The sequence below is a fragment of the Hydra vulgaris genome, chromosome 01, assembly GCF_038396675.1.
Source record: "Hydra vulgaris chromosome 01, alternate assembly HydraT2T_AEP".
Taxonomy (NCBI): Eukaryota; Metazoa; Cnidaria; class Hydrozoa; order Anthoathecata; family Hydridae; genus Hydra; species Hydra vulgaris.
In genome coordinates, this window is record NC_088920.1 from 34147358 (window position 1) to 34169433 (window position 22076).

The window sequence follows — 22076 nt, forward strand, 5'->3', positions numbered from 1 at the left end:
TTTTTTCTAAAATAACAAAAATTTGGTAAAGCAATTTATATACAACAAAAGAAAAATAAACTTTAAAAAGTATTTAAAAAAATTATAGTATATAAATTGAAACAATCATCAGAAAATATTAGTATATACTTTATTTAGAAATTTTTTTTCTAAATAAAGTATATACTAATATTTATAGAAAAACAGACTAGAAATACAAAAAAATATGAGTTTTTGCTAAAAAAAGCAAAATTATGATGTTGTGCATGCTTACAATTTGGTTTGTGGGCAATATAATTCTTCCTTCATTTAGGTACCGAAATTGGTACAGAGTACCGAGTATTTTGATAGGTATTGGTACTGAATACTGAAATTTCAGTACCGTGACAGTACTACTAGGTGTGGATCATCTGATAAGATGCCAATGTTTCATAGCGATATCATTAATTTCTCTTCCTGTATCACTACAGTGGTACAGGGAGAGAAAGTTTAGAAGAGAAATTATTATTAATATATTATCCCTAATGACTACAGAGTCATAAGGGGTATTATGTCAATAATACTTATAATGGCTGTAATACATGTCTTTAATTTCCTAAGATTCATTAATAATTGCCTTTGGCAGATAAGACAGATGACAATAAAGAAAAGAGTAGTAACTAACTTTTAACTTAATGAATAGAAAAATTAACTTGATTTTGACATATTTTAGCAACATTCAGATTTTTTCCGAAGTTAAGAAGGTTATAATTTTTCTCTAATATGATACAAGTTAATACCAACCAATTTTTTAAAGAGAGAACTATCTAAAAAAAGTTCTAGAAAAAACGAGACACTTGTTAAAAGTGAGAAGTTTTATAAGGGTCCTAACACTTTGGCTGCTTGATAAAATTAAAAGAAAAATTCAACTGAAAAACCGATGATGGAAAAAAAAAATTTTGATTTGTATGCCATTTTTCATTTTATAACTTCTACATAATTTATAAGCAAAAAATTTAAGCCCTCATTGTATAAATAATGAATGATATTTAGAAAAGCAATAATTTTTTGCAATAAAGGTCATAATTTTAAAGATCAGTTTTAAAAGCCACGATTATGGCTAGTCACACTTCAAAGAAAAAGCCACAATCGTGGCTTGCTGCAGTCAAAGGGTTAAGTAGTCTATTTTGACCATTTGTAAATCGATAAGGGCCATAGTGTTCTTAGGTGTAAACTATAGGAATATAATTAATAGTTTTATATTCTTCACTGAGTAAAATGAGTTCAAAATATTTCAACCAATTTAAAAAAAACTTTGTGGAAAAACCATCTCTGATTCATTTACATAATGTTGATAATTATATTTATAACTATATATTTAAATTATATAATATATATAAAATATATAATTTAAAATTATAGCCTTATAAACAGACACTGTGGTCCCCTCTCGATTTACAAATGGTCAAAGTAGACTACTTAAGACCCTTATAACATTCTCTCACTTTTAACAAGTGTCTTATTTTTTCTAGAATTTTTTCTGGATATCTCTTTAAAAAATGATTTTTATTAAGTTGTACCTTATTAGAGATAATTATAACCTCCTTAACTTTGGAAAAAATCTGAATATTGCTAAAATATATAAAAATGAAGTTAACTGTAGCATTTTTCTGTTCATCCACATGTCTTTACAGGTAAGTTTTCTAATTACCTACTACTGTTTGCAATAAATGGGCAAAATATAATCAGTTTGTTGCAGTTTAGAACTCAAATATATTTAAAAGTATATTGTCCATTCGCCTAAAAAGTTCAATATTCAGCCATTTTGAGATTTAAACATAACTTACACAATTAAGGAGTACTAGATCTCAAAGTCAAAAACGATTTATATCTTCCAAAATAATGCTGAACATTTCTTAAAAGACTTTCATAATATATAAAAGAAAATATTAAAGTATTCTATAATAAAAATAGAGATTCTTAAAGAAAAAAAGTCAAAACATGTGATAAGCAGCTTTTGTTATTAGGTTTGGTTTTTTACTTTCTAATTGATAATTAATATTAAAAACAATTTATATTTCATTCAATTTATGATCATTTATTTTATCTTTTTTTTAATAAGATAGAAGTAAAACCATCTTGTGTTTTTGACCTCAGGCTCATGTATTGTGGCAATAATGTCACTCACTGGACACTAATGGATACCTGGTGTTATTGGATAATTGAAATAATTGCCAGCATTTTGTAAACAGCTGACACACATAGAATCACATATAAGAACTGTTTTCTTACCAGAAAAAATCACCAAAATAATGCACAACCAGATATTTAATGAATATTGATGTCAATATTTATTGACTTTTGTTCAAGCAAAATATCTTCTAGCATGTGAAAAATGTCAAATTTACTGGTCATTGAAGTTAGATAAGCTTTTAAACAACATGGTTGAGGTTAGATGTAATAATTCGCCAGTTTTTTTTATAGAAAGAACGTTCTCAAATCATTTAGCGAGCACTTCATGTGTATTTGCAGATGTTTTGGTTTCAGATATATAGAGAAATCTAAGAATAAATTTAAATCAGATAAATCTGAAGAATTTTAAAAATATATTTAGTTAGATCTTGTTTTAATGAATCATTTTCTATACAATTTTCTTTAAAAAATTTTGTTTTATTAGGATTGACTTTTTATAACAAAAAATAAATTTAGCTATTCTAATTATTTTTAATTAAAAGTCCATTATGATATAGGATACAAATCATCAATTATTTAAAAAAACTAATGGACATAAACTAAGACAATAAAATGCTATATATCTGATGTTTTTACAATTTTCTTTAGCACCTAAAAATATGTTGATTGGTATCAAAGGTCGATTTCCATTTAACTTTTGAAAAGACAGTTTATTAATAACTCTTTTACCAGTACCATCTACTCCATCACATGCACTTTTTCAATATGCTATGCTAAAAAATGCCAGTCTGCTTTCAATTTGTAGTATTTTTTATAAAAACAAAGGTTTTTTATATTAAACCTGTAATATAAAAAAGAATACATCTAGGATATATTTAGTCAGCTGATTAATTTATCAAATTTGAAAAACATCATTTCAAGAGCCAAATATGATTTGGTTAAAATTGCTTAATCAGAATTTTTTAACTATTGTAGATTAAAAAATTAACTTAACTATTTTTACACTGGTTGCCTGCACCACCAGTAAAATAATGAGTCTTCTGAACTTGCAGATACTCTTATTTCAGTATTGGTATGATTTTGAAACATAACTAAAGAGCACCTCAGTATTGTGAAGCAGATTGTCAGATATAACATTAAAATTAACTTTCTAGGGATAGCTTTCCTTTTAAAGACCTATTATGTTATGCGAGGTCTTTAAAAAGAAACCTATCCCTAATCCCAATAGAGCTAAAACTCCTTTTAACTATTGTTTCTAAAGAGCACCTATCAGTTTTCAACCAATGTTTATAAGTTAATTAAATAGCACAAGAACATTTAATTCTTTTCCAAATCTTTTTTTTATGGGACACTTCTCATATTTGTAAGATATGTCCCGGAAAAATACATGCTTTTATTTTCTAACATGAAACATACATGATTCATTTTGTAATGAATGCTTTTACCATAAGACTTGAACTTTGATTGTGTATACAAACATAAACGATGCAGATAACTTACCTGTAAAGACTTGTGTATAAATAGAAAAGTACTACAGTTAACTTCATTTTGGCATATTTTAGCATTTTTCAGATTTTTTCCAAAGTTAAGGAGGTTATAATATTTCTATAATATGATATAAGTTAACAACACCACTTTTTTAAAGAGAGAACTATCCAAAAAATATGTGTCAGGCAACCAACCATTGTTCATTTTTACTAAAAAAATGAACAATGATTTGTTGTTTGTCTTGAACCCTGTAATAAACTGACACAACACCAAGATTTTCCAGAAAGCTGGCAAGATGGCAATGCAAAAAATGGAGTTTAATGCTCATTTTACAACCAAGTGCTTTGTAGCTCTCTAATAGTTTCTGAAAAATTTCTGCATAATTAATTGCATGTGTATTATACTAGAAAGTTCTTGACAACATCTTTGGATGATAACCAAGCATTCTTCTCAATGTCTGACATGAACTCTTAGTAAACTCTTAGTGAACTGTTTATTTTTAATAAGTTGTCAAATTAGTGGACCATCAAACACACCACCCTATATTTTTGCATTTGAAAATTTCCAGGAAATTGTGAGATGATATACTTAAAACAGTCACCATCAATCATTAGTTTTATGCACAGAGGTGGATATACTATTTTCTTCCTGTCTAAAAAGGAAGCACATTATTTAAAGGCTAACACAGATTGTGCTTGTTGTACCCAGTTGTGTTTGTTGTATTGCAATAACTCAATGACTATCTTTATATCTCCATGTTTTTCACAAAGAATAACAGAATGCCCAATAGGAAATGCACCAAATAAATTGCAATTGTGTATAAGGACACACTTAAAGATCAGTCTTCTCCATTTAGCCAGCACTTTCACGCTCAAGTCTTTTCGCGCTTGCCCACATGCCAAGAAAAACTTTGGCGAGTGCATAAAAAAGGGCTCACCAAAAAAATAAAAGCATTTTACTTTAAATTGCAACGAAAGCTTTTTGTTCATTTGTTCAACTTTTATGTAAAATGCTTTTTCTTACCAGTTTTTTTTTAATTTATTTTATCTAGTATTTATTCAAAGTATACTTTTTGCTATTTTTATTTTAATTTAAATAGCAGAATAAAATGAATTTTTTAAATCATGCAGGCTTACTTAAAAATGACCATCCTGCCAGCGCTTTTTTGCTTTTATTTTTATTCTTAAATCCTGTTATTTTCACTGAACAAAAGTAACAGTCTATGCAATGATCTTTTTACTCTCGCCAACTTTAAAGTTTTAAAATATGCAAAATATGCTTGTTTGACAAATTTAATGTTTTTCCTCTGACTTAGAATCATGGAATGACCACAAATATAGCAAGGGGAGTTAGGATTGTTTATACAACATAAAGAAGGAGCAGACATGATTTGAAATAAGGTGATATATTTATATACCTATGTAAGTAAAACACTAAGATGAAACAGCTATAAGCTTAGAAAACTGAAAAAAACAGCATACAGTGAAATAAAACTTGAGTATATTGATTGTATTGACCAATTGAAAGCTGTAAACACCACTCACGACACTTTTAATTGTAACTGCCAATCAGAATCAATGTAAACAAAGCTTTATTACAGCTAAACAATGGAATTTTCATTATCTTTAGGGTAAGTTTCGCAAAAAAAAATTTGACATGTTGGAATAAATACTCTGAAAACAATGCTTGCCAAAAATATACAAGTGTGTTTTTAAATTGCAACAAATCTTTTTTGTTCATCAAAAGCATTGATGAAAAAATGTGATAACACTTTTATGAATGAAGTATTTAAATAAAATGTTTGTTTTGCTGTTTTTAATTTTTAATTATTGTATTAAAAATTTAAATAAAACTTTTTTTTATTTAAGTATAAGATTTTTTTTTAGTTTTTTTTGCCGTTTCTTTTTTAAGTATTTTATTTAGAATTTAAAACTTTATATATATATATATATATATATATATATATATATATATATATATATATATATATATATATATATATATATATATATATATATATATATATATATATATATATATATATATATATATATATATATGTATTGCCGTTTTTTATTTTAAACATTCTTTATAATTTAATATTTCATTTTGCCTTCTTATTATTTTAGTTTTTTTGTATAGAATTTATTTCAATCAAAATTTATCTAGAGCTTTCGTTTTTGTTTTTGTCAATTATTTTAAATTTAAATCACAAAAAAAAAAAAAAAAAATTTCTTTATAATCACACATGCCAGCCTAATATAATCTAGAGTGTAATATGGATATTTTAAAGTCCACCTGAAACAGCTAACAATAAATAATGTAAATTAGGATAGAGAGAGCCCAAAAATAATAATAAAATTGCACAAATAATAAATAAAAGCACAAAATAATAAATAATGACACAAACTAATAAATAATGGCACAAACATATCGAGGGTATACTGCCAGAATGCACCAGAAGTCATTTTTTGTTGGTTTTGAGTTAAGTCAACATAAACACTCATTATTATATGCTTTATCACTTCCAAAACGCACCAGACCTTATATTCTATATAATAAGTTATTATATAGAATATAAGGTCCAAGTTATTGATCATTCTCAAATATACAATGGGAATATAATTGCATGAAAAATTTTTTTTTCATTAAACTGCCATTATCTCAAAACAATGAAAAATGACTTAGTGCGTTCTGGCAGTATACCCTCGATATATAATAGCAAAATAAAATTGTTGGTAAAATTAAGGGAAAAAAATGATCAGCTAAGAATAAAAAAAACATAATCATAATAATTTTTGAACCAAGTATAATTAATTTTAAAAATGCTTACATTTTGATAAAGTGAAGTAAAATTTTAAAGAATGATAAGATAACAACAAAAAAAAAAAAAATTCAGAACAGATGTTTAGAATAAAATAAAAGTATTTTAGTAAAGTCTGTTATACAAGTAATAAGAATACAAGCACTTCACTTAAAAACAGAAATCTCATACTTTCTAAGGAAAGCCATAACACAAGTGTTAAAAGCAAATGAGTTGAAGCATAATCTTTAAGGTGGTTTACCATGAAATAAAGTTTATATTTTTAAATTTTTTCAAATTTTCAGTTTAGATTGTTTTAGGATAATTTGATAATGATTTTATAGATAAGGATAGGATAATGATTTTAGGATAATAGTGACATAAATTCAGTGGTACCTACCACTGAATTCATTTTGGAAATCTGTTTTTTAGTATAATAAACACAAAAGATTTAATTTAAGATTTAAGCAAGATGGTTAAACATATTTCTCATAGCAATGGCCCCTAGCAACACACTTTTTTTTCCTTGTTTTGGACTAATTTTTGTATACTTGGCGTACTTTTCAAATACTTGAATTAAAGTATGACAATGATCAATTCTGTTCTATATTGTAGATTAAAATAAAATAAACAAACTTTCAGTGTGAGCTTTTATATGAGCTCTTATAGATCTCTGACTTATTTATCTCTGGGGAAGAATAAGTCATAAAACCATCTAAACTGAATGAAAAACAGTGTTTAGATGATTTTAATTTGTTTATGTATTTTTCTGTTCTCAAAGAAACTTTGATGCAAGTTGGTAGCTCCCCAGATTGTCAAAATAGAGTAACCATATAAAATGACAATTCAAAGAGAATGGGATTTCCACACAGTTTAAGAAATGGGATTTCCACGCAATCAAATGTACATTTTGTACATATGAATGGTGCATTTTTACTGTGGAAAAAAACACAAAATAAAGCATTTGATATTTACTTAAGAACGATTGTTGCTTTTCAGAGTAGAACTTTTTCACTGCACCAATTTCAACACTCAATTGCAACACAATGTTTTATGTCCTGCAGGACTTGAAAGTTGGTGTAAGTGGAAGAAATCAGGTGACAAGGGAAATGACAACTATTTACCTTTACATGAAACAAAATAATTCTAGTTTGGTTGTTGATATGGTACTGAAATTTTCAGTGTTTGGAGTAATCACTTAAATCTGGATGTTGAACTAAAATCAAGCTATATTCACAGTGTTATTACTCATTGCTCATAATTTTTTCATGTAAAATGTGCCATCAAAATGTGGTAAAAGCTATAGCAAATTTCAAATTTCTTTTCTATTTTTTGCTTCACTTTAGTCAGGAGGTATAATTAGATAAAATTAGCAAAATTTCAAGAGAAATTTTAATAGACGTTTTATCTTTGATTTTACTTGTTTTATACATGTGTAAAGTTTTAGACCTTTTTCTGCTAAAATTTGATGTTTTTTACAAAAAATTTCAATTTTTTTTAATAACTAGTAATTAGAAGTTGTTATTGGAACTATTTTATTCCATATTGTGAAAAAAAAATTTGAAAGTAAAATTTAATTTCATATATATTCATGTATGCATATATAAATGAATGCATATATATATAATTATATATATACATATATGCATATATAGATGAATGCAATTTTAGTTATACACAAACAATGCTATACTGAGAAAACGTCTTTAATTATTATTTAACTATTATTTTATAAATACCAGTTTTATAACTATTTACCAAGTTTGCAGTGAATTTTTTTTTCAAGATGGTGCGGATAAATGTTTGGATACCACCATAAAACTTGAGGAAACTCATTTTCTTTAATTAAATAGGTTTGATGGTTCAACGATGGAAAGGTTTTAAAGTCATTTGAATAATCTTCTCCTAAACCATTAGACAAGAGTTTTTATGATAAAAAATATATAAAAGATTTTATTTTATAAACCTTTTAAAAATGTTTACAGTAAGTTTTTAATTTTTAATAATTATTTAAAAACTTTTTAGGGGTTTATAAACAAAAATAGCAATTTAAACTTACTATCACACTCCTCTTTTATCAGACAAAAGCCATTTGGTATGTTCTCATTTAAGCTATACACAAATGATAAGGTGCCTAAAAAATAATAATTTCAAAATATTAACATAATTTGAATATTAGTCTAGTCATTAATTTTATATCAATCTTGACATTAATAATAAAAGTTATATGTGATTTAGGGAGTGAGATTGATGGCTCTTAAGTGGCAGGTAATATATGTTTGGTTGGCTATTACAAATATTACTTATATTGTCTGATTAATTTGATTAAGTCGTCTAATAAATATTACTTAAGTCTATTGAGATATTATAAATATTACTTAAGTCGCCTGCTATGCTAATCACTAGACCAGTATTTTTATTTTTGGAGGTATTTTTCGGGTGAAAAAACTTAAGAAAAAAATTTTTTCCTTTTGAAAGGTTTTTGGTTCTTTCAATAGCTAGACTATGTAATGAGTTCGAAGATTGGCAATCTTTTTTTAAACTTTCGATATGGAAAGATATAGCTCTGAAAACAAAAGGATACTCTTTCAGTTCACTAAGAGAAGGATAAGTAGCAAAAACTTCCTCGTTCATTATTAATAATGTATTTCAATATATTAATTTTGTTTGAAAAAAATTAGATAAAAATTCATTTTACAATGAAAAACAAGAATATAAATAAAAATAAATAAAAAATACTTTCCCATTTCTAACTCCAAAGGAATATCAAAATAAACCAATTAATTTTTAAAGCAAACAAAGAAAACTGACTAAAATGTGTTTTGAAGGAGATTTGATAACAGAACTATACAGAAGTATACTGCAAAATATTTATTTAATAATGTTGAGAAAAATTTGAATAAAATTAACTTTTTTTAAATAAAGTTTCATTCACATAGCATTCTCAGGTTTCTTAACCTAGAATTTTGTAGCGGAATATAAAAAGTAAAAGTGTAAGTGAACCAAGTATTTAAAAATATACTCAGCAGGGAAAATAATGCTTTTATGCAGAAATTTATGATTTTCTATTCAAAATTGGAAGCAGTAAATATTACATACTGATATTTAACCTGACATTCTGAGGCCCCTATTGAAAAAAGTATATCCTAAATACTTATGTAAAGATATATGAAAACTGTACCCCAAAAAAATTTAACCTTTTTTGCATTCTAACAGGAGTATCTTGTCAACTCTTAAAATTAAAAATTAAGTGGCTGCTTAAATATTTTGTCTTAACCAGTATCATAAAAAGCACCTAGCATTTTTTATTTTTATGTTCTTTTACTTAAATGCAGATGAAATGACTCTTATTATCTTAAAAATACTTTATTAACTTTATTACAAAAAAGTAAAAAAATTTTATGACAAAATTAAAAAAGTTTTTAGTAAGACTTTTAGTTTTTCAAGTAAATTGTAAAAAATGGCAGCATCAACATAATCCTATTAGACTTGTCCTACAGAACTAAAACTCTAAATTTAAAGTTTAAATTATATATAGCCTTTTTGGGTTAAATGACTAAGATTGGAAAGTATGTTTTTTTTACTTAATTACACAGGCTAATATATGTATATATATATATATATATATATATATATATATATATATATATATATATATATATATATATATATATATATATATATATATATATATATATATATATATATATATATATATATATATATATATATATATATATATATATATATATATATATATATATATATATATATATATATGTTAGTATATTCTACAAGTAGAGTGCTCAATGTTCTTGAACCTACTGATGGTGAAATAATTTGTTGAAGACATTTATTTGGTCTATAGTAGATTTTATCGTTATTAGTTTAAAAGCAACTTTTAAAAATTTAAAAATAATTTAGATAATAAAATATTTTGGTTTTATGCACGGCTTGAGTAATAAGATGGAACTTATAAAAATAACTTATTAACGTTAATATTTGGAAAACTCATTATGTTGAATTAGTTGCATATTACATCCATTCAAGATAAAATTGAGACCATGAAAGTTCTTAATGTTGAAAGCAATTACTATATGCAGTGTAAATTAATTTTGCTTAAAAGCGATAAATCTGACATTTGATTATAAGTTAGTTGAGGAAAATTCACATTGAACAAATAAAATATGGTTGTTTAAACAATGGATGTAAACAATTTGGTGAAACAAATATTAGAACGGATTTTATTGACCTAATTTTGGCTCATAGTGTATTAGCATATAACATGATTATCTTTCGGTTTTATAATTGTTGCTGGTGTATACAAAAAAGATTAGTTTAATATAACTAACTCATGCATAAGAAGACGTTTCATAATAAAGAGTAAAAAATATAACGCTAACATAACGATCAATGAAAAATTTAACGTTATATCTGTTAAGTAAAGAATGTCCTAAATGTTATGTTCCTTAAAATTATATGTTTAGGTATGAACAGCGTTACCAGTTTTACCAGCAGCCGTATTCACGTCTCTCCGTTAAGCTTAACGGAGCTTTTGTCTAAAATTTCATTACAATATTTCTAAGTATAGAAACGACGAAAATTTCTATAAATTCGTTTAAATAAAACTAATACCAAAATAAAACATTTATGTTTAAAAAATTATATTTTATATAATTTTTTTATTAATGTAGTTATAATTAACTACATTAATAAAAAAATCCTTTAAAAATATAATTTAAAATAAGAAGTTTTTGACTAACGCTCCGTTAAGTTTAACGGAGAGTTGAGAATACGGCCCCAGTTATGTTAGTTAAATTCGGGTGGCGAATTTCATAAGTTCGATCTGGCATATGTGCGAAGCGTTGCAAAAACTGGCATAAGTGCGAACTTGCATATGAGCAAATTGGCATAAGTGCGTCAAAAAAAATTGCATACTTTGGCATAAGTGCGATCTAGCATAGGTGCGATTAGGCATTAATGCGTCGAACAAAATTGCAAATATTAACATAAGTGCGAGTTTGCATTTCGCACTTATGTCAATGTTAACAAATTCTTTTAGCGCACTAATGCCAGTTCGCATTTATGCTGATTTCACTTATGCCAGTTTTTGCAACTGTTTTGCAATTTTGCCAGTTCGCACTTATGCAACTTCGTACCTATGCCAGTTTGCACTTACGCCATTTGCACTTGTGCCAGTTCGCACTTTTGAATTTCGCGCTTATTTAGTTGTCCCTGTAATGTTAAAAGCGTGAAATTAAAAAACACGTTTGCTTAACTAAGTTAAAACTTTTAAAATAGAATTTGATTTGCGTAGAATTATTTTTGAAAGTGCGTATCTTTAAAATCTAGACTAAAAATTTTATCATATTTTAAAATGGGGTATTTACCTTCGCTACGTAATTTTTCACTTCTTCCGAAAGCTTTCTTCAATGCTCGATAGATTTTGGGTAAAATCTTTGCTTATGTAAACGCCAGTTCTTTTGTTTTACTGAACTGAGTATTCTGTTTTTGTTGTGGAAATTTAAAAGTTTTAGAACTATGTTCTTGGTTTATTATCTTTGCGTTGACCAATGCTATGAGCTCTTTCTTTCACGATTTCGTTTGATATTTTTAGTTGTTTATTAAAGATTTCTTTTACCGCTTTTTTACAATCGCCCCAGCTATCTTTTGAAGACTCTTTTATATCCTTCTATTCCTAAATTATTTCTTCTAGATCGATTTTCCAAGTCTACTGATTTTTTATGTAGTATTTTTATTTGATTGTCGTTTATATATGTGATGCGATTGCACTCGTTATTAATGTAAAAAATTTTTCCTGCTCTTAATAGTTAAGTCAACTATTTAAGTTTAAGTAACCACTTAGTTTCTTTAAGTATACTTTTTCTGTGTTCTTTGAGCTTTTTTGCGATCATTTTTTCGATGTACTTCATTGTTATTTTCATATCGTACGTAAAAGTTTAATAAATTCATTTCATTAATTTATTAAAATAAATATCTTCTTCTCTGTTTAAATTAACAGGTACATCAAGAATTTAGCTTTGATAATTATTTTTGCAATGTAAAGGTTAGACTGGCTTCCTTGCATACATAACTTGAAAGAGAGTGACACCTGCTGACGTGTGACAAGTTGTTTGAAACGCAAACAGTATGCCATCTAATGAACAAAGCAATTTTTCTTGCTCTCCGTTCAGAACTTTAAGTATAGAACCCAGTTCTTTTAGCGCTTTTGACCAAACCATTTGCTTGAGGATTGTAAACTGAAGTAATACGATGATAGGTTCTAGTAAGTTTCAACAAATTTTCAATAATTTTATTACAAAATTTTCAACCTTGATCATTAATTTAAATTGATGTACAACCATGACGACATATAAATTCATATAAAAATCTTGATACCTCTTTAGCACTTTTATTATATATAGGCTTCGCTTCGATTCATACTGAAAAGTAATCAATAACTACACAAATGCCAACGTAACCTTCTGGATTTTTGGGAAGACTACAGAAATCAACACCAACGTCATGCCATATTTTTGTTGGAATTGGTATTGGATGCAACTCTGAAGAAACTTTTTTCATTTTTGATTTTGATTTTTGATTCACAAGTGAAGGTTCACAAGTGGCGACATAATTTTGAACATCTTTATTCATGTTCGGCCACCAATATCCTGAATCAATCAATTTCCATAATTTTTTATTTCTTCCAACATATCCACCTATAGACTATGATTCAGTTGATGTGCCTAATCTATCACGTACAGCTTTTTTGTACTGATCACGTGACATTAGATCTTTGACAACACATAAAGTCTCTGGACCAGATAACTTTCATGATTTTCTATATTTGTAATGTAACATTCCATTAACGATTATACCCCTGTCAGTTTGTTTTTTAAATTTTGTTTTAATACCTATGTTCCAATACCTTGTAAATGTACAGGAAAAATTCCTGATAATAAATAATTCTCAATATCATAAAAGTTTGGTTCTTTAAATATTTTTTCAGATGATCTTGAGTAGGTACTTCAATATCTGAGAGCGTAATATTGATAATCGTTTAAAACACGGCTAAAGAATTTAAATGTCGACAAAAAATTTTGATGTATATGTTCTTCCATCATTCAACCAATGACTTAAAATACAATAAAAAATACAACTTTTTGTTTGCTTATTGCAAAAAAAAAAAATTAACCACAGCTTAACAATAGTATCAAAAATAAAAATTTTTGAGATTTTTATTTTTAGAGATAACTTGATTCAAAAATTAGGATCATTTTATAACATAAATATTTTTAACGTATTTGGTGTTTTTTTTGATTTAATAATAAAATTAATTATAGCATTATATTAGTGAGCTTAAGTTTAAATGGTGAGCCTTGATCGCACAATCGTCAATTTTCAAGATTTAACTTGGAATTTTTTATTTTTTATTTTTAATTTTTAAACAGACGAAAATTTAATTTTTTAAATTTTAAAAAAAGTACTGTCGCAGATTAATTATGTCAAAAGTGGGTCGTGTACAATACCAATACAATACCAATTACTATAGTTTTTGTTATTATTATATTCTTAGTTTTGAATAAAAAAAACCGGTATTGTTTATAGTTACTTTTGTAAAAAAAACGAACGCGATGGAAACGTTGATGCAATTCTTAAAAACGCTAAATTGCTAAAAACGTCGAAAGTCATTCAAAAAAAAAATTATTAACTTTAAGTTTTTAAAAGTTGCATAGCTTTATTTAAAAGTTGCATAACTTTTCAACTAATAATAATATAATAATAATATAAGTTTGACATTTTTTAACGTTAATATCTAGCTCTAACTTATGATATTTGTTTCATATACACTTTACACTTTTAAAAATAATGTTGAAGTGCCTAGCTTAAGTCATCGTTCACTGTTAAATTTTTTTCGGCCATTTTATACTAAAATATATAAAATGATAAAAGAAGTGTTGATAGCCCATACATCATAGCACATATAGCATATACATCATATGACCATAGCACATATAGCATAAAACATAATTATGAATGTAGAATAAAATACATGTAAACAATATTAAAATATATTATTTAGTTAAACAAGTTAATAAATTAAAATGCTAATCTATTAAATCTTTTCATAAAGGTTAGTATATTTATAGTATATTTAGTATATAATAATCTTAATTTTATCTAAAAAAAATTATTACATTAAAAAAAAAAAAAATAAATACTAAACTAAACGTTTGATTATGTAAATTTGTTTAAACTAATACTATACGGCTAGTGAACAAATGTTTTTCATGTATCCTTTTATTTTATGTATACGTTTCCACATTTGTTACCTCTTTTTAAAACATTTACACGGAAAATTTTTTTTGCTTTTTAAAAGATGAACTCTTCTGCTTTTTAAAACATTTACATTTTTTAAAAAGCAGAAGAGTTCATCTTTTAAAAAGCAAAAGACAAGAACTTCGTGTATTTTTTTTGTATTTTTTGAACATTGTATTTTTTGTATTTTTAGAACATTGTATTTTTTTTTTTTTTTTGTAGTTACAACCGCTTTTATTGAATTAACTTTTCTTAAAAACGTCGTTGTTGATCAGACATCAAATTTATATTGAAGGTATGTTGAGAACATTTTTGAACCTATGGAGAAAATTTTAAAACATTATTTTTTTACGAGCATGCCAAACTTCATTGTAGCAGATACCTAATTATTTGTAGCATAATATGTATCTAAGTTAAAATATTGTAAATAAAACTGAAAAATATTGCAACAAGACGTAACAAACTAATAAATAAATAAATCATAAACTAGTAAACAAATAAATCAAAATTAATAAACTTCTTTAGAAATTTCCCAGTAATAGACGGTTCATATAAAGTTGCCTTTACTCATTTGTTCATACAAAATTTACTCAGGGTTGTTTTTGTACTTGGCTTTAATAAAGTCAACAATAAATTATATAGGGTAGATTAGGGTAATATGAGCACCTTGGTAATATGAGCATACTTAAAGGTTTCTTAGATGTAAGCAGTGAAGTTAAAGTTGCTATTTTTTGAATCGACTTTATGAGGTGATAACAGGAATCAGTACAGTTAGCGTAAATCTATATGCAATAATTAGCGGGTATCATCTAATTAAAACGCTGTTAAATATTTTGCGTTTTTAAAATAATATCATCGCGCATGAATAACTCTGTGGCGCGAAATTTTGGTGCTAAAATAATGAAATTAATTTTTTCATAAAGAAAATATGTTAGCTAAAAATCCAATCCTTATTGGCTTGAAAAACAATGCATAGAACTATTTAGTTTTGACTTTATTTAAAGATGCCATTTTTGTGTAATATGAGCATGCTCAAATTACCCAGTGATTTTCATTGAAATTACCTAGTTTAAAGTCCTAAAAAAGCAGTCGTTTTAATTGGTTTTTTGAATAAAAATAAAATATAGCAAAACTTTTTATTATTTTAACAATACTAAATATTTTTCTGTAACTTAAATTCAAAAAAATTGAATTTTATGGTTCATAGGTTTGAGTTGATAAAATTGAAAAAATTACGAACTAATTTTTTTTTTCTTTTCTTGCGGAAAACATAATAGTATTGTTTCAACAAAAAGTGGCTAAAAATTTGATCTTTTAATGATAAATTTTGTTAATAACAAATCATTATATTCCAAAAATTAGTTCTATTTGTCAGGTTGGTATTTTTTTTACAAAATTAATGTCTTTTTGTAAGCTAATTTAAAGTGCTCATATTACCAAGTGGTCTGGGTAATATGGGCATTTTTGTTACTTTTTTAAAACCTCTGTGTTTTTAAGAAAAATTTTGGATGCCCAAATATATAAGTGGATCATGAGAAGGGATCCCTAAATATTGTTTATTTGCAAAAATTTTGGATCCAGCTAAATTATTTTTGAAATTATTCCAATTTTTGCTTAAGGTGCTCATATTACCCTAATCTACCCTATCGGAAATTTTGTATATACGCAACAAAAAAACTTGGATGATTGTATAATTCTTGCAAACGGTTTAGTAAAATTTAGCTATAATTCTTCGACAGAAAATAAGAAAGTATTATGGGATTGGAAAAAGATACAATAATAGAAAAAATGTATTACGTTTTTAATCAGGTTTTTGTAATATATATATAACAAATAACATTGAACTTAAGCGTCAGCGTAGCACTCATTGCAATCGACTTCGGAAATACCGTCGATTACAAAAATTTCTCGTGGTAATATACTTAAATATCCAAACCATTGTGAAATCAAGATTTAGGTAATTTAGAAATTTTTCAGGAAATGTGTCTCTATGTTAAAAAATTTAAAAATATAAAATACAGTTGGAACCAATGAATGAAACAACTGAGAACTGTAAACTTTATATTAGACGTTCAGAAGATACTATATCTTAGCTTGCTTGAAATTACAAGGCAGCCCATTTACTTGCGAATCAGATGCAATTTAACTAGGTAGTTTACACATCCTTCCTTACCAATGTCGCTTATCTGGTCAGAGCCAACATTGAACTTCAGACCTCTTGATTTCGAGAAAGAACTCCATTACACCACGGTTGCAATGAAGTTATTTCGCATTTTAACTAGTAATTGTTACAAATTGTTTCTTATATGGAGTAATTTCATGTATAATGCTTAATTTTTTGTTGTATTTATAACTACACATAATGATTACGTATATTATTGATAAAACGAGAAAAAAAATTACAACGTTAATAAAAATGGCAGTTTAGAATAGCAAATAAAATTTTTACTAAATTTTTATTATAATACTTGCGTGAAACAAAAAAATTTATTAAAAAGAGAGGGTCACTCGACAACGACGAACCCCCCCCCCCTCCCTCCTCACAGGCATAATATGTAATATTTGCTGTATTTAACCAGAGCTGTTAGTTCTTGGCCTTGGCCTGGCCTTATGGCTAAAAATTGAGGCTTTGACCTTGAAACTTTTGGTTGGCCTTGAAAATTTTGGCCTTGATTGTTTTGGCCTCGGCCTTGAAAAAAATTACATATTTTCTTATTGATTTCGTTGAATTCTGCCCGTAACCTTGGTTTATTTTTACAAAATGTGGTTTTATTGTCACAGCACTTGCTACGTCTAGTTTTGTTAATAATTGGTCTTAACGTAAGGCAAAAATTAAAGTGTTTGGCCTCGAAAATGTTTGCGTAAACCTTGGCCTTAAAACTCTTAATCTTGACCTTGACCTTAAAACTCTTGGCCTTGGCCTTGTCCTTAACCTTGTAACTTTTGGCCTTTGTTTTGACCTTGGCCTTGTAACTTTTGGTCTTGGCCTTGTAACGTGTGACCTTGGCCTTGCTACTTTTGGCCTTTGTTTACAACTCTGTATTTAATTAAGAACATTTTTCCTTTCAACTCTACCGAGTCATCTTTATTTTTTTAATTAAATTTTCCTTATTTTTTTCTTCGTAAGTTTTTGCCGCTAATTGCAATGAATAAATGAATGATTTATAGAGATAATTGGGCGTTTGCATTTTATTTCCTGAAATGGAAATTTAAAAAAAAATATGTATATACTAGAGTTGTTTACCGGAATGTTTCGTACAATTCCGGAAAAATAAAATTCTTTCGGAAGGATATTGAGAATAAGGAATTTTCTTTTTTCGTACCGAATTTTACGAAACAAAAAAAACCGCCGATGTTCATTTCGCAAATGCTTCTTACGAAATGTTGTCTTCCGCAAGTTGAATTACGAAACAAAACTATTTTGCAACATACGAAAATAGGGCTTACGGAAGTCACACTTGCGAAATGAGCTATTTCGCTAAACGACGTTTCGGAGTCTATAACAAAATTTTGTTGGCAAAACTGATATAATTGTAAAAATTAAATTTTTTATATACCAAAATGTTTATAATAAAATTTTATTTTCAGTATTGCAACATATGAACATTTTAAGGTTTTATTTTTTGAAATAATGATAAAAAACCAAATTTCTTTCGAAACGAAACTCTTTCGCACTGAAACTTGCGAAACAACTTCATTACGGAAAAACACTTACGAAACGCGGCATATTAAAAATATTTAAATACGTTTTATGAATCAAATACGTATGATTAGCTAGGTAACTAAAATACTAATTATTATAATAATTATTGATATGTTTCAGTTAGTAAATTTTTATAAATAAACCTAGACTTTCATAAGATATACTAAAAATATCTTTCAATGAACAAGAGTTAAATAGTGAACATAACTTGAACAACATAAACTTTCCCATTTTGAGGGAAAAAAGAAAATTTAGAGCATGTAAGTCATTTGTTTGGGATCATGTAGATTTGCCTCAAATAGTAAATCGGTTAAAAAAAAAGGGTCGTTATCGAACTAATTTTTAATGTAAACTTGTCGTTAGCTTAACTGAAAGGCAGTTTTTCTCCTGTTCCTTTCTTTAAATTCATTACTTACCCGAAGTTGTGAGAGAGCAGTTAATTAGCCCCTGAGTCAGTAAGTTAATGGAAAAAAAGAAACGGTTTTATACGAATAAAATTGCGTGATTGGGAAACAATGCTGTCGTTGAAATCAAAAAAAGATATAGGTCATGTAGTCAATCCTAAAAAATAACTACTCCATAAAGTACGTACGCTTTAAATTTGATCCTCCCCTCCCCGCAATAGTAAGGTATAATTTTTTTATAAGGTAGAAAATTATACCTTTAAGTTAGAAAATTGTATGACAAATAATTGTTTTTAATATAATTTTCTACCCTAAAAGGTAGAAAATTATACCTTACTAAAGGTATATCACATATCCTACCCTAAGGTAGAAATTTCTACTTTTTTTTTTAGTCTGTGTGTGTGTGTGTATATATATATATATATATATATATATATATATATATATATATATATATATATATATATATATATATATATATATATATAGATATATATATATATATATATATATATATATATATATATATATATATATAAATATATATATATATATATATATATATATATATATATATATAGATATATATAGATATATATATATATATATATATATATATATATATATATATATATATATATATATATATATATATATATATATATATATATATATATATATATATATATATATAGATATATATATATATATATAGATATATAGATATATATGTAAAAACTATTGAAGAATCATTTAACAACATTATTTTATTTAAATAATAAATAATAATATTTTTTTGTATAACAGTTTAATGAATACTTTCGAGTTTATTCCGTAAGCGCACATTCCGAAACGCTCCTTGAACAACTTGAAATACGGAAGATAAAAATGCGAAATTTTCGTAAGTTTTTGTTTACGGCGAACAACCCTAGTATATACTTATTTAGTAATAATCTCGTTTTAAGTAACGTTTTAATTTTTATAGTAGATTTCATAAAACGATTGACTTTCTAGTATTAAGTAATCAGTTTAAATATAGTATTTGCGCATGAGAGTTAATACATTAATATCAGGGATCCTTAAATTACGAAACGCAAAATGTGTTCAAAAAACAGAAGTAGGAAATAATAAACTCTTTTACCCTGAGATTTTCACTAAACTTAATGGGGGCTATTATGATTTTTATTTAAATTAAGACTTTGCGAGGAAAAACTTTTGTTTTGTTTATTGTGAAAGTTTGCGTTACGTAATTTATGGACGGTCCCTCAACTAAATAACATTAAAATGATTTTTATAAAAAGAGATATAAAGTGTGCAACCATTTTTCTTTAACGTCGTTAACTTAAAAACATGTTTCTCTTTTTTTTTTCATAAAATGTTTTATCTCGAAGCTTTTCCCACCATTTGCAATGATTTAATTTTTTTTAAATAAAGTTAAAATTATTGCGCGTTGACACATTTTTTTTTCTATAATTAAATGGGAATAAAGTCATTAAACATTAATCTATCATAACGGTGGCGACCAAAACGAGACAAACAACACTTTCACGTTTAACACAAGCGAGATATGAGCTAAAATCATCTGTCGAAAAGAAAAAACTTTTCAATAAAAATTCTATAAACTTATATTGAAAAATAACATAACTTAATGTTATAGAAGCATTTCATAAAACAGTTTCTTTTAGTATTAAGTTTTCAGCTTATATTTTTTTAATATTTCTAAAAATTATTTAAAAAAATAATCGATAAATTTTTGGGATTTATCAAACCTCTTTTTTTAATTGATTTAAATTGAACATTTTAAAACTATTAACATCAGCAGGTATTCAATACGTTTGTTATTTGCAAGTTTCCATTTTAAAAATGCAATTATTTTGTTTAAATTTATAATTTTAAAAGGAATACCAATTCGTTAATTTTTAAGCATTAAGTTATTTTTGTATTTATAAAGTTTAGTCATGAGGAACTAATACTAATAAAAATTTAAACAAAGAAAAAAATAAAAATTTTGGCCATTCGAAAAAAAGCAATTGACCGTCAACTGTGTTACTCTTATGTTCGATGTATAATTTGTATGAAAAAAACACCGTTATGTTTTTTTCATACTAATTGTAAATTGAACGTAACGGTAATTAACCGTTATAAAACGGATATTTTTTTTTACTGAGTAAGCCGCAAGTTTATATTGTGCATTTACAATCACAGTTTATGAATTCTAGTTTAAATATTACGAATTCTTATATACACGTTGTCTAAAATACATATTATGATTTATTAATTACATGTTTTTCAATTACATATTACAATTTCGTTAGTACATCACAAAAAAGTAACTAGAAATACGAAAAAAACTTTCCACTAAAAAAAAGAAAGAAATTTGTAACAATGCTTAGTAACAAAGGTGAAAAAAATTAACTATGACTCACATTTTTAATTGATAAATAAATGTTCTTACATAAAAGTTGAAGAATAAGTCCGGCATTTGTTATTAAAGTTTTTAAAGCATGAAGTATTTCTTCCATCAGGAAACTGATTTTCTAAACATGTTGTCAATCGTTAATCGTTAATTAATACTGACGCTAAAAAGTTAATTTAGTTAAATGACAGTAAAGGAAACGACGAAATAGAGACAATAAAGTTGAATTAAAATACCTCTTTGTTAGAAATCTTTTAATGAATAAACAAACGTAATCAAATAAAAGTTACAAGAGTTTTAAAATGAAAACCGATTAATTTCGAATACTGCAACTAATCGGTTTATATATATATATATATATATATATATATATATATATATATATATATATATATATATATATATATATATATATATATATATATATATATATATATATATATATATATATATATATATATATATATATATATATATATATATATATATATATTTAATATATATTTCGTCATCTTCATCGGGCCCGGTTTTAAGCGTAGGCGACGACGGCGGCACTTTTCTAGAGCGGCATTTTCTTAATTTATTTTGTGTTTTCCCAAAAAAAAAAAAAAAATAGAGTATCAGAGTATCTTTTTTCAATCGAATATTGGACATCGCAATTCAAGCAATAAATGAAAGATTTACGCAATTATCGGAATATAACGAGTTATTTGGGTTTCTTTACAATATCGGCAGCAAACACTTTACGGATGATGAGTTATTGAAACACTGTAAGGACTTGCAGTTAGCGCT

At 26.1% G+C, this 22076-nt stretch overlaps 1 protein-coding gene across 1 annotated transcript in view; it reads right to left on the bottom strand.

Annotated features, from left to right (window-relative positions):
* The window catches only part of LOC100204316 (alpha-(1,3)-fucosyltransferase 11), a 35706-nt gene extending 14230 nt beyond the window's left edge, over positions 1 to 21476 (bottom strand). Inside the window, exons 1-3 of the mRNA XM_065787969.1 lie at positions 21324 to 21476; positions 8502 to 8576; positions 8201 to 8347 (exon numbers count right to left, since the gene is read on the bottom strand). Coding sequence (XP_065644041.1) covers positions 8201 to 8347; positions 8502 to 8576; positions 21324 to 21390 — 289 coding nt within the window. The 5' untranslated portion in view covers positions 21391 to 21476. The remainder of the gene's footprint in view (positions 1 to 8200; positions 8348 to 8501; positions 8577 to 21323) is intronic.
* Between the last annotated feature and the right edge of the window lie 600 nt (positions 21477 to 22076).